General features: G+C 38.9%; 2 protein-coding genes across 3 annotated transcripts; one reads left to right on the top strand and one right to left on the bottom strand.

The window, feature by feature from the left end:
• The first annotated feature begins 1,638 nt into the window (after positions 1–1,638).
• rps6 (ribosomal protein S6) lies at positions 1,639–5,802 on the top strand. Its single transcript, XM_008411293.1, has 6 exons — positions 1,639–1,741; positions 2,294–2,425; positions 3,398–3,608; positions 4,258–4,404; positions 5,201–5,358; positions 5,663–5,802. Exons 1-6 carry the CDS (start codon positions 1,736–1,738, stop codon positions 5,756–5,758), a joined length of 750 nt encoding a protein of 249 aa, XP_008409515.1. The 5' UTR covers positions 1,639–1,735; the 3' UTR covers positions 5,759–5,802.
• Positions 5,803–6,655: 853 nt separating this feature from the next.
• Positions 6,656–9,745, bottom strand: LOC103466009 (perilipin-2-like). 2 transcript variants are annotated; one of them, XM_008411271.2, is made up of 6 exons: positions 9,559–9,744; positions 9,222–9,429; positions 8,332–8,414; positions 8,004–8,256; positions 7,798–7,934; positions 6,656–7,057 (listed from the first exon to the last, which is right to left on the bottom strand). In XM_008411271.2, exons 1-6 carry the CDS (start codon positions 9,580–9,582, stop codon positions 6,728–6,730), a joined length of 1,035 nt encoding a protein of 344 aa, XP_008409493.1. In that variant the 5' UTR covers positions 9,583–9,744; the 3' UTR covers positions 6,656–6,727. The 2 variants fall into 2 exon arrangements, with proteins under 2 accessions (XP_008409493.1, XP_008409502.1); XM_008411280.1 differs by lacking the exon at positions 7,798–7,934 and having other exon boundaries at positions 6,816–7,057; positions 9,559–9,745.
• Between the last annotated feature and the right edge of the window lie 1,972 nt (positions 9,746–11,717).

Here is an 11,717-nt window from a genome sequence, read left to right as displayed (position 1 = left end):
AAAGCTCTTCCTCAACATCTCAGTCTCTCTCTGGTTTTAGTTTTTATAGTAACCAGGCTTCAGAAGCTCACTTCACACAGACATGTTGTGGGAAATGGACTCATGCTCTTTCCAACTACTGCTGAGCTTCACTGTCTTTTCCATCACTGTCGTCACAGTCTTTCTAGATTCAGTGCTCTCACCGCTACCTGTAACATTCGTGGATCACCAATTCTAGTTTTAATGTAAAACGCTCTATACCTACTGCCATCTAGTGGTGAGAAAATTACATGATTACGCCGCTGCTACTACTACAGCAGATACTCGAAGATGGCATTATTTGCAGATAACTCATTTTCAAAAAATCTTTTAAAACCAATTACCGTATTTTTCGGACTATAGAGCGCACCATACTAGCACCCTCAATTAAATAAAATAAAATAAAATAAAAACTGGAAGCTGCTCTCGGTTTTCCATTAGGACCCAGCAGAATGCCTCGTCCTAATAAATGTGCTGGACGCAGCCCTCCGTCTCCAAAGTCAAACCATGGTTTCGTTCACACCTAACTTAAGTGCAGCGGCTCTATTTCCCTCCTGTAGTGCCAGATCGACAACCCTCAACTTAAAAGCTGCATCATACGAGTTTGAAAACATTTCTCCGTCGTGCCTGCTGCTAGCATGTGCTTGTTCTAAATGAAAATTAGCCGTTCTTCTTTGATTCACAATTTGGACTTCTAATGATTCACTTCCTGCTAGAGAGCCCCCTGGTGGTTGAAGAAAAATCCGCAGAAAAGCCACAGCGGGCTACAATCCGCATGGTTCAAAGTTAAGGAAAAAAGTAGCAGCTTTTAGTCCGGAAAATACGGTACCGTAGTAAAATTGAATAATTTCCACGGCACACCTGACGATCACTCACGGCACACTAGTATGCCGCGGAACAGTGGTTGAAAAACACTGCACTAGTGTGCCGCGGAACAGTGGTTGAAAAACACTGCTGTAGGCTACAACGTCATAAACTAATCTGCTCTCTGGCGCCCTGCAGTGGTCAATATTGTTTGTAGCATTATGTTCTTGCAAACACTGACAATATGATTGTTAAAGTAGTCATTATGAGTAAAACCAGAAAATATTGAATCATATTTTTATCTTAGTATTTTCATCATTATTTTTTTAATTAAGTTTGAGGGCCAAAGGTAAATATTCTCAAATATATATATGTATATAAGACATATTGGTAACAAATCAAAATCGGCTTTATTTGCAAAGTTTTGCGCACACAAAAAATTAATTTGACTTCAATTACACTTCGAAATATATATATTTTTTCTACATATTGCATATCAAGTGTTTCACAAAAGTAAAATATAAGGTTGAAATCTAAATAAAAATAAATAAATAAAACATATTATTACATAAAAGTGTCAATAATTTATTAAAATGTAAAGAGAAAAGTGACAAATCATGTAACATTGTATGATTTTAATGTTGCCTGTACTTTTATTTGTGTAAATGTGTCGCTACAGAGCAGAATTACACCTATGCGCTTGTCTTTTTCTAAGACTGACGTCTTTTGATGATAAAAAAAGAACAAATTAAATAAAATTACTTTATTTCATGTCAATTTACTTTATTGACTTGTTAGGGTGGTTCATGACGGCGATCTAGCTATCGCGAGATTACTTTGTTCTATGTGAGATCACGGAGCGGATATCCTGCCTCTTTCCCCTGGCGGACCGTCGTTGGGTCGGTTTGGCAAAATGAAGGTACAACCATGAGTTGCTTTTATTTTGTTTGTGAAAGCCAGTATTGTTAAAATATATTAGTTGAAATAAAGCCATCATGTTAGACTTTTAGAACGTTTGGTTTAATGCAGGTATTGTGGCTTTGTAGTTGAGGATGAGCTTTGATTGTGACGAGCTAGCTGACTAGCCCGTCGGAAAGTGAGCTGTAGAAACATGGCCGCACAGTGTGCAACTACTTACATTAAGAACGATTTGTGAAATTTCCTTTATTGTTTCGAGAGATACGCTCTTTTTAACACTTTAATACAATAGTCTGGGTATGTTCTTGTAAAGAGTGCACATAGCTAGTGTTTTCAGCTTTGAACTGGACCCGGCAGAGAAGCTAACAGGCCTCTGTTTTACTCAATTGAAACTGTGGCACTATTTCTAGAACATATTTATCACAGATGTTTATAAGTTTCATTCATGTTATTGATTATCCTAGTTATCACATCTGTAGCTTTGGCGTGTTGTCTGTGCGTCTCTATGATGGTCAAAAGCTCCAACAGTTGTTTCTTTCAAATTGCTTTTTAGCTGAACATCTCATTCCCTGCTACCGGCTGCCAGAAGCTGATTGAAGTTGATGATGAGCGGAAGCTGCGCATATTTTATGAGAAGCGAATGGCCACTGAGGTGGCTGCTGACCCTCTGGGAGATGAGTGGAAGGTAAGTTTATCTTTGTCCATTGCACATCATCATGGCACACCGGAGACCCTTGTGACTGATCTGTAGTCTTTAAGGGGGGACAGTGTGTTGCCAGAGCAACAGTAGAGCAGATTTCCAGATGCGATCAGCCCAGTTAATCGTGGCAGATTGAAACAACTGTGCTCTCCCAATGACTTGTTCCAATAAATGGAACATCTAGGATTGCAGGATGTATCGCAGCATGTTTTTGAAGTATTGACTTCCTTGCATTAGACACCACAGTTTAGTGAGTTAAGGTGGGATTTGGCTGAGAGGCTGACTTGGGAAATTGGCAAGAATAAAGGTGTTAAGCATTTCTGTCATTAACACAAACTTTGTTTTGTGCAGTGTTGCATTGATATATATTTTTTCTTCTAGTTTGTGATGGAAATACAGATTATATTAGGATGGGAAAACAAAGTGATGTGTTGGCAGAATTTGCCTTTTACGTTTAAGATCAGATTTGCAGATTTAATAGCATCCAAAAGTCAGCGTCACACATTTAAATATCTCAATTTTAACACTTTAAGAAATCCTAAATATGTCCATGTACACATTATGTACAAAGTAAACTTGTACATAGCTTTGTATGTTTAAAGTGCGACTTGATTGGGGATTTTAATGTTTGACTGAAAGATGACTGTTATGAAGTTATGCGTATAGTGTAAGGTGAAGAAGTGTTAACAGTCTTGTTGCAAAAGTAATAATCCACATGTCGGTCAAAAACCTCCAACCCAAATTATTCAACTTGTTAGTTTAACTTGATTTGTTATTTATGTTGATGTTGACTTGATGACTTTCAAAAGGGTTTAATAAGTCTGAAATGTAATTAGAGACTTGTGAAAACTCTTGATTGTGGATTAGTGATAGTCTTTGTTAGGAATCTTATAGGATTAGGACATCCTGAAAGGAAACTGCCTTCTTCTGCACATGTTAAAAAGTGTTTTTGCCTAGGGTTATGTGGTGCGCATCAGCGGCGGCAACGACAAGCAGGGCTTCCCCATGAAGCAGGGGGTACTAACTCATGGCCGAGTGCGTCTGCTGCTCAGCAAGGGCCACTCCTGCTACCGTCCTCGCAGGACCGGCGAGCGCAAGCGCAAGTCTGTCCGGGGTTGCATCGTTGATGCCAACCTCAGCGTTCTGAACTTGGTCATCGTCAAGAAAGGTAATCTGGTGGAGGAAAACCCAACTGTGTAAAGCTTATGTATTATTCATGCTGTATCAGTAATGTTAGCCTATGTAAGCCAATGACTTGCTGCATATATGGATGGCACACCATGGAGTCTCTTTTGACTGATTAATAGTCAAATTAGAGGGGATAGTGTGTTGCCAGAGTAACTGTGGAGCTGCTTTCCAGATGCGACCAGACCCAGTGACAGTGGATGGTTGAACTGCAATGCTTCCTCACTGTTACGACTTAAAGTTTTTATAATGTTTAATTGAAATGTTTAGATCTTTTGTATTTTGTTTCATATTTCTCCTCTTTAGGAGAACTGACTATATTAAATTATTTTGTTCCTGCCCTTAAGATGCGAAGGCAGAGATTATCTATCCTACTCTTCGGAGCTGAAAATAATATCAAATCTGTTGTCAAAAAACAGATGGTGAATGGTCTGTCAAATGGCTAAATCTAATCTTGTCAGTAAACAATACCTTGTAACTGGTGCTATGTTGAAAAAATAAAGCAAGCACCATGATCTTATAGTTTCCCTTCAGTCCTTGAGTTGAGTATGAATGTCCCGTTTTAGATTTTGTAGAACTGAAAATTTGCTCTGTGGTCTGATTCAATCACGTTCTGATGTTTTGCCATCAAGGTGAGAAGGACATTCCCGGGTTGACCGACAGCACTGTCCCTCGCCGACTTGGTCCCAAGAGGGCCAGCAAGATCCGCAAGCTCTTCAACCTGGCTAAGGAGGATGACGTGAGGCAGTATGTTGTGAGGAGGCCCCTGACTAAAGAAGGTGAAAGTTGTGTCCAAGCCTGCATGAATGTTTTTTACATGGAGATTATGGCTTGTATATCAACAACAGCCAGAGGAGGTTTTCTGCTGTTAAATTTGTTGCAGGAGCCTCTACTTTTTTCTGTTTTTGAGATGTCCTCTTGCACGATCCTTCTTTTGGTACATCTTTAAAATTGTATTGGTGTATTATAGTTTATTTTTTAACATTATTACTGCAAAAGTCTGGGATCCATCACAATTTCTGTTTCAAAAAGTAGAAAAGGGAGAATAATTCCAATTCTGGCTTTTTTGTGACTGAGCTGCTTTCTTATAGTTCAGTAAAATTGACCATTGAGGCACAATGTTTAGGATAAAGTAAGAGCTTGAACCCTATGAATGCTGCAGTTACAGCAACATTTTTAGATTAGCCATTTTAAGATCTTGTGCTGCTGCTCATGCCTCTCATTGTTCTAAATATTGTATGGTGGGAGTCATAACTACTTCTAAGCTGCTGTATTCCCTAGTTCCTCTTCCCATTTTCCTAAAACATTTTTGTTGCATAACCCAGCACAATTACCTGCAGATTTCAGATCAGTTTTGGGTAGAACTGGGTAAACAAACTATTTTTTAGACTTCTGATTCAAAACGAAGTCACCTCACTTTGACTTGAAGGCAGAACAATTTGTTTGGATACATTCTGAATTTTCACTTGAAGTGATTTTAAAGATGATTGAAAAGTGTAGTTCTGTTGTTTCACTCTTTATTAGCACATTTTTTGCTGTCTTGAACTGTGACTGATGGCCACTTCCCTCTTTTAGGCAAGAAGCCAAGAACTAAGGCCCCCAAGATCCAGAGACTGGTGACCCCTCGTGTGTTGCAGCACAAGCGCCGCCGCATTGCCCTCAAGAGACAACGCACCCAGAAGAACAAGGAGGAGGCCTCTGAGTATGCCAAGCTGCTGGCCAAGAGGATGAAGGTGCGCTCATTTTTCAAATGTTTATAAAAAAAAAATGCTACAATCGATCTGAGCTTCAGAACTACAAAAAGTAATGGGATTAATACCATTTTCCTAAAACTCTGCTAGGATGGTATGTCCATATAGAAGTCAAAATAAAGTTGATAATGACAAGACCTTTACTATCTTGTCATTATCAAGATAGTCAGTACATTTGAATTCTTAGAGTTGGATCTTTGAGTCCTGATAAACTTTTTTTCTGAGAATGTGTAAAACACCCATCAACATTTTTTTTGTTCGAATTTTCTTAAATTTTTAAAAACAGGAGGCCAAGGAGAAGCGTCAGGAACAGATCGCCAAGAGGCGCCGCCTTTCTTCTCTGAGGGCATCCACATCCAAGTCGGAGTCCAGCCAAAAGTGAAATCCTTAAATGAAATAAAATAACGTTTTGCTGAAAAACTGTGATTTGTGTTGTACTTGGTGTCTTGATAGAAAATGCCACCGATTTATACATTAAGATTCTATGAAAACTGATTATAAGCATCAGTACATGTGATAGTTAAACTAGTTGAGCCTTACTGGCCCATGATGCAGCATAAACTAAATTTCTAAGAGTTCCTCTGTGTTGCAATCACTTCATTGTCACATTTGAAACAGTGCTGCAGCTCTTCAGTTTATTCCATTAAACACAATCTTAGTAGGGTTGCAGCAATTTGGTAATTTAGTATTTAGGCAAATTCTGCGGTTTTACCATTTAAGCTTATTTCAAGCAATAAGTAAAAATTTGGTTAGTGTACACTTGATAAAGTATGCATCTGCAGCTTTAAAAAAATAGCATGTGAAAGGACTGGCCCTTTATCAGTGCAGTGTAGAGCTAATCTGACTAATTGGATAGTTTTACTGTGATCAGTTGACTTAATGTGGTACTTTGGCAACTATAAGCCCCACAAGCATTTAATTGGACTTTTTCAGAGCGAGTGATTTTCACTGAACTCCATTTGATTTTCAAATTTGTAATTTGATAACGGGAGACCAAGTTTCTTAATTGGACTTCAGATCTTTACACTGCCCACCCCTAAATGGTACCAGCTTAAAAATCAAGGTTACTTTATGCTTTCACAAAACTGACAGTAACCCAAAATTGGAAATTTTTGATCGCTCCCTCCCACCCCTCTGCAAATTAATGAGTTCCTTCTGATAAAGGGTAACTCTGAAATTGTGTTTAAGGAAGCTAGAATTTTTTACACACCAAGATCAGTTTGTTTGCAACATGACAAGCATTTTATGATTTGGACAGAAAACATTTGCTACTAAAGAATCAAGTTTCGTGAAGCTTCAAATCTTTTAATACATTGTTATATTGTTTAAATCCAGAATCAAAAAGTCAAAACTAACGACGAACACATCCTTTCACAACACAGCCATTCTCAAGCACAGATGTCTTGGTGGGCCTCATTCGTAAAGCTGGTGTACTCTGTGAGCGGGCCAGTTCCTTGGAGAGTGGTGAACCTTCAGCAGCTCTGAAGCGACTTCTGCGTCGAGTCTGTTCCTGACGGGATGATGGACTGCTGAGGTTACACATCTGGCTGAAGATGAGAAACACAGAAACTGCCCGATGCTGAAAGTATTGGGGTATCCCCTGGAGGCTCCACACCAGAGTCTGACAGCTCGTCTGAAGGTCCTGAACCAGAATGGTGGGTCTGGATAAACTCTCCGTGATCTGTTGAATGGTGAATAAACATTAAGCAGCCACATTGGAAATGCTGATTCTGTGTCACGTATAGGTATTTGGTATTCTGCTTGCGTGTCATTTAATCTCACATAAGCACATCTCAGGCCTCAGAGGCCTGAGATGAAGGCCTCTGAGGTTTGTTCAAGAACATTAGTGAACAAAACATTTGGAGCAGGAAACACCAGACAGGTAGAAAGCCAAGGTTTAAAGTAGGGTTTGTTATTTCCCCAAGCCTTAGATAATCCACAAAGCATTGTTCAAGCAGAAAGTATGCACAGCTGCAAACCTGCTAAAACATTGCTCTCCTCCTAAATCAACTGGACATCAAAGAGAAAACCTCAGAAGCCAAGACACCAATAGGAAGTCTGGGGTTTCAAAACAAGTTGTTCTGCAACTTCATTCCTAGAGGGCCATTGTCCTGCAACTTTCGAATGCATCCCTAGTCAAACACCTAAATCAAATGACCTTTACAAAACTTGCCGAGACCAAGGAGATGATGCAGTTGTGTAGGAGCAGGGATGCACCCAAAAGTTGTAGGGTTCTGGAACTCAAGGACTGATACCTTCCCTAAAGTAATGAAGTATCTCACAAAAATGTCTCGTTGTGATGAAGTGTCCAAAGCAAATGATCTCAAGAGTCAAAAATTTATAATGGGATGGTCCTTTTCCAATATTTAACTTTTATAAAACTCAAACATCTTTCCTGATCAAACTGTACTCACAACACACCTGAACAAAGTGGATTTTTGAGCCAACCATGTGGTAGGTCCTCCAACACACTTTAGCAGTGAGTTTCATCATGCGCACAGAATAACTTCCTGAGCGGACAGAAGCTTCAAAACCCTCCACCAAATGGGTTTCTTCTTCTGTGGACAGAAAAGCAAAAGTAGGCAATGAAGTGAGAACGACTTGCCACTCGGGAGACTGATACTTGCCTATTCTCCCCTCTTCTGGCGGTGGGAGCACCTGGTCCACCAAAGCCTCTGACACAGTCAGAGCCGAGTCCAATCCCATACTGGCCATGCTGATGGCTCGCTCCACCATTGACTGGCTCTCAATGCCGTCTACCTGATGCAGTCTGCTGATCACCCAGGTGACGGTGTGTTGCACTGTCACAACTGTCCCACTGGCTGCAATGCCCACCACATCTCTAATCCCGTTTACCTTGCTCTTGGCAGCAGCAACAACCTGTGTGATTGAGTCAAATTCATTATGAGGATCACCCTTTCAGAAGAGTAGGCCAATCACTTAAATAAGAAGTACCTCATCTGGTGGGGACAGAAGAACAGGGAATGAAGTCTCCAGCCAGTCAAGGCCCTTGCAGGCAAAATCATTTGCAATGGAGACTGAAAAGAAACGTGTGCTTTAAAGACAATACCCAGCAGTGCATTTCTACTGCATGTCTTCAAAGTAGAACGGAGAAAAAATATATACATTTGACTCAAACTATAGTAAAAATTATGGATTCTGATACCTTCAAGTTAGAGTCAAGCCTGACTCATTTAAGCAAAAGTTAAACTGAAAACTGCCAAGCCGTGATTGATACTGCTGTAGATGGCTAAGCATGAAGGTGCCACGAACCAAACACATTGGCAAATCGTTGGTGATTTGTACGTTTCATGAGGACAGAGAATAATATGTTAAATCCGTTTATCGCAGCTACGGTGATCTTTGAAAAGGTTGCCTCCATGAAGCACAACAGGAACTCCCCTCTCAATCCCTTTTTTTCAGGATTAAAGTATGTGACAATTAAAACCTTCTGCACCTTTTTCTTGGGTTTTATTCCACTCAGCTTTCTATTCATGTTCTTAAAACTGGGCAGTCAGCTTTTACCAGCTTTGACCGTTTTGTGGCCGACTCGTGAACGACGTCGGTGTCTCTGCTGGACAGTCAAAATAAGTAGTCTACACAACATTTCAGTCTTAAAAACAATATAATCATTTTAAGATAACTTAAACATTTTTGACGTTTGTGACAAACATTTAAACTCCTTCAAGTCTACAAAAGTCTTACTTTTTCAGTTAAGGTAGTGAAATTACTTTTTTGATGATATTCAGAGCAGCCTGTCGAGAAATGCGTCTAGCTTCAGGGTTAATCCACTGCGCATCAAAAGATTATAAGACTTCCAGTAAACCAGTCATGGTCGGACTCACTCTGTGGCTCCAGTTTAACAATGACCGGCGAGGCTCTGGTACAGGCCGCGGTGCTCAGGGCGATCACACCGCTCTCCAGCGCCTCGCACAGGGATCTCAGACCGGGGTTGCTGCTTTTAGCATCCTTGTACAGGACAGACAGGGTGGCACAGGCTGAGCGAACCAGGGGTAGCTTGATTAGCCGGGCAGCTGCATTCGGTACTACTTTCTGATTAAAATGAAAGAACAAATCTAAAATTAGCACAATTACCAACGAAATTTAATGTATGCCCTCAGAAACGTTTAGACAGAAAAAAGTTAATTAACGTAGGCGTTTATTTTCCCTTAATGCACTCACCTGGTTGTTATTGTTCACCGGCATTTTTTTTCCCTCGCACTTTTCGAACACCAAAAAATGTAGTTATCACGTAAACCGAATCTTTCTATGAACACTTTACCTGCTTGGGAAACGGTTCAAAGAAATAAAAAGCTCATTGTTCAGAAATGCTGCTGACGTCAAGGCCCCAACTCAAATAGCTTTCTGGTGTCATCAATTAGTGCTCACCTGTTGTGAGATCCACCCTTGATCTCGCGAGATCTTAATACATCGAAGCTTGTAATCTTTGGTCAAAATCTAACTGGCTAATTCTTCAAGTAACTTTAACATAAATTACATGTCGGTGCTACATCTGTTATAAAATATTTGATGTTCTGATGATATACCCCTGGTGAAAAATTTGTATTAAGTATGTTAAATTTTAACGTACTTAAGCATACTTTTAGTAGGACTAATCATGAGTATATTTCAAATATACTTAGAATTAGTATACTTAAAGTGTGACTTTTTTGACATACTAATTTTGTGCTTAGTGTATTTAAGCACTATTTAAAGTGTACTATACATACTTCAACATACGTTTTTGGTCAAACTTAAGTAGTACTTAGTGTACTTTAAGTGTACTGTACTGTTTTTTATGTACCAAAAATGTGCTTGATTGGTATATTTAGAGTGTGCTATTTTAGTGATTGAGTTACATATACTTAGAATGTATTTTAAGTATATTGTAAATATATATTTAATATATTAATAGTGTGATTACAGTATGCTGCACTTACACTTTTGGTTTATTATAATTGCTAATGAAGTACACTTTTTAGTTACTTAATGTCTTTTATTATTCTGCTTTGCCACTTTCTACATTACGTTTCATACACACTACAGTACTGCCAACACATCAGGTACCAGAACACAGAAGGATCAATTACAACACACTTTACTGATGAAACTAATTACATTGTGCTTTCAATATATTACCATTTTGGTAACACTTTATTTGATGGGGTGTCCATAATACATAATAATAATACTGACATGACACCGTCATAAACATAAAACCTTTCATCCAACTTTTAAATCAAATTCTCATTAAAAGTATAATTATTTACTGAATTAGACTTCATGACACTGTTGGTATGTTCTTAACAGGTGTTATGTAATGTTTATGACAGTATCATATCACTCTTATGCACACCCTGTCAAATAAAGTCTTACCCACATTTTCTTCAAGTGCCAATATAAATTTTTTTTTACAAATTGTCAATACATTCAAACTTTACAGACAACATGCTTATAAAAATTAGCACAATAAAACAATAGGAAATGTGAAATAGAGGAAATGTGAAGAATATTTCACCAAGGACAGAGTATTGTTTTGATGCAATGTTACATTATTCCAGTATTACTGCAGATAAACTGACATTTCTTCTTTCCAAGAACAAAGAGGATCAACGACAGAACATTCCCATTCACTGGACCACTGCACTTTACAGAAACCTACAAACAAATAACAAAAGAGCAATTAAACAAAGAAAGCATTTGTATTTTAAAGAATACAGAAAAATGGCAACGAAAAAATAAGACTTACAATTTTAAGACGTTGTAGACTCGCTGTATATGTGACATAATCAGAACTGATGATGACTGGGACCGGATTCCTGGGGTGGAAAAACATTTCTGGGTGTCTTCTTTGCCTGTTTATGTTAGAAGTAGAAAAAAATAGTCAGCAATGTCATAGAATCAGTTGATGTTGGCAATAACTATGAAGCTGTTTTAAGTGTGGACTTCAGGAGACAAACTCCCTTAAAAGCTTTCCATCCATGATCTGACCATGCTGACCCTTGCAGGGTAGCGAGGGGGCTGGTGGTGCCCATTTTCAGAAGCCATCAGATGAGAGGTAGGGTTCACCCTGGACAGGTCACCAGTCCATCACAGGGCCCTGAAAGCTAACAATGAATAAAATGTATTAAAGAGAAATGGCAGATTAACAAGGGGGAAAATTCTGTCCAGTTATTTTTAAATCAAATTATGTTTGTTAAGCACTTAGTGTTGGTAACACACCAGTCTTTGCTGTTGAAAATGTAGCTTGCTGGTCAGCAAAAAATAAATAGATAAATACTTACACCATGAAGACAAAGTGGCGGATCATACTCAGAAGTGGTTGTTGATCTGGTGGAGTC

The sequence above is a fragment of the Poecilia reticulata genome, linkage group LG1 (assembly GCF_000633615.1).
Source record: "Poecilia reticulata strain Guanapo linkage group LG1, Guppy_female_1.0+MT, whole genome shotgun sequence".
Taxonomy (NCBI): Eukaryota; Metazoa; Chordata; class Actinopteri; order Cyprinodontiformes; family Poeciliidae; genus Poecilia; species Poecilia reticulata.
This window is presented reverse-complemented; position numbering and strand designations above follow the sequence as displayed.

Bases quoted from the DNA above. Each gene is read 5' to 3' on its own strand.
- rps6 (XM_008411293.1), top strand. The intron at 3,609-4,257 runs GTAATCTGGTGG...TTTGCCATCAAG, and splicing joins CTTGGTCATCGTCAAGAAAG to GTGAGAAGGACATTCCCGGG. The intron at 4,405-5,200 runs GTGAAAGTTGTG...TCCCTCTTTTAG, and splicing joins GAGGCCCCTGACTAAAGAAG to GCAAGAAGCCAAGAACTAAG.
- LOC103466009 (XM_008411271.2), bottom strand. From the start codon at position 9,582: ATGCCGGTGAACAATAACAACCAG. The intron at 8,257-8,331 runs GTACTTCTTATT...TCAATCACACAG, and splicing joins TTCTGTCCCCACCAGATGAG to GTTGTTGCTGCTGCCAAGAG. The intron at 7,935-8,003 runs GCAAGTATCAGT...TTCTGTCCACAG, and splicing joins GCCAGAAGAGGGGAGAATAG to AAGAAGAAACCCATTTGGTG.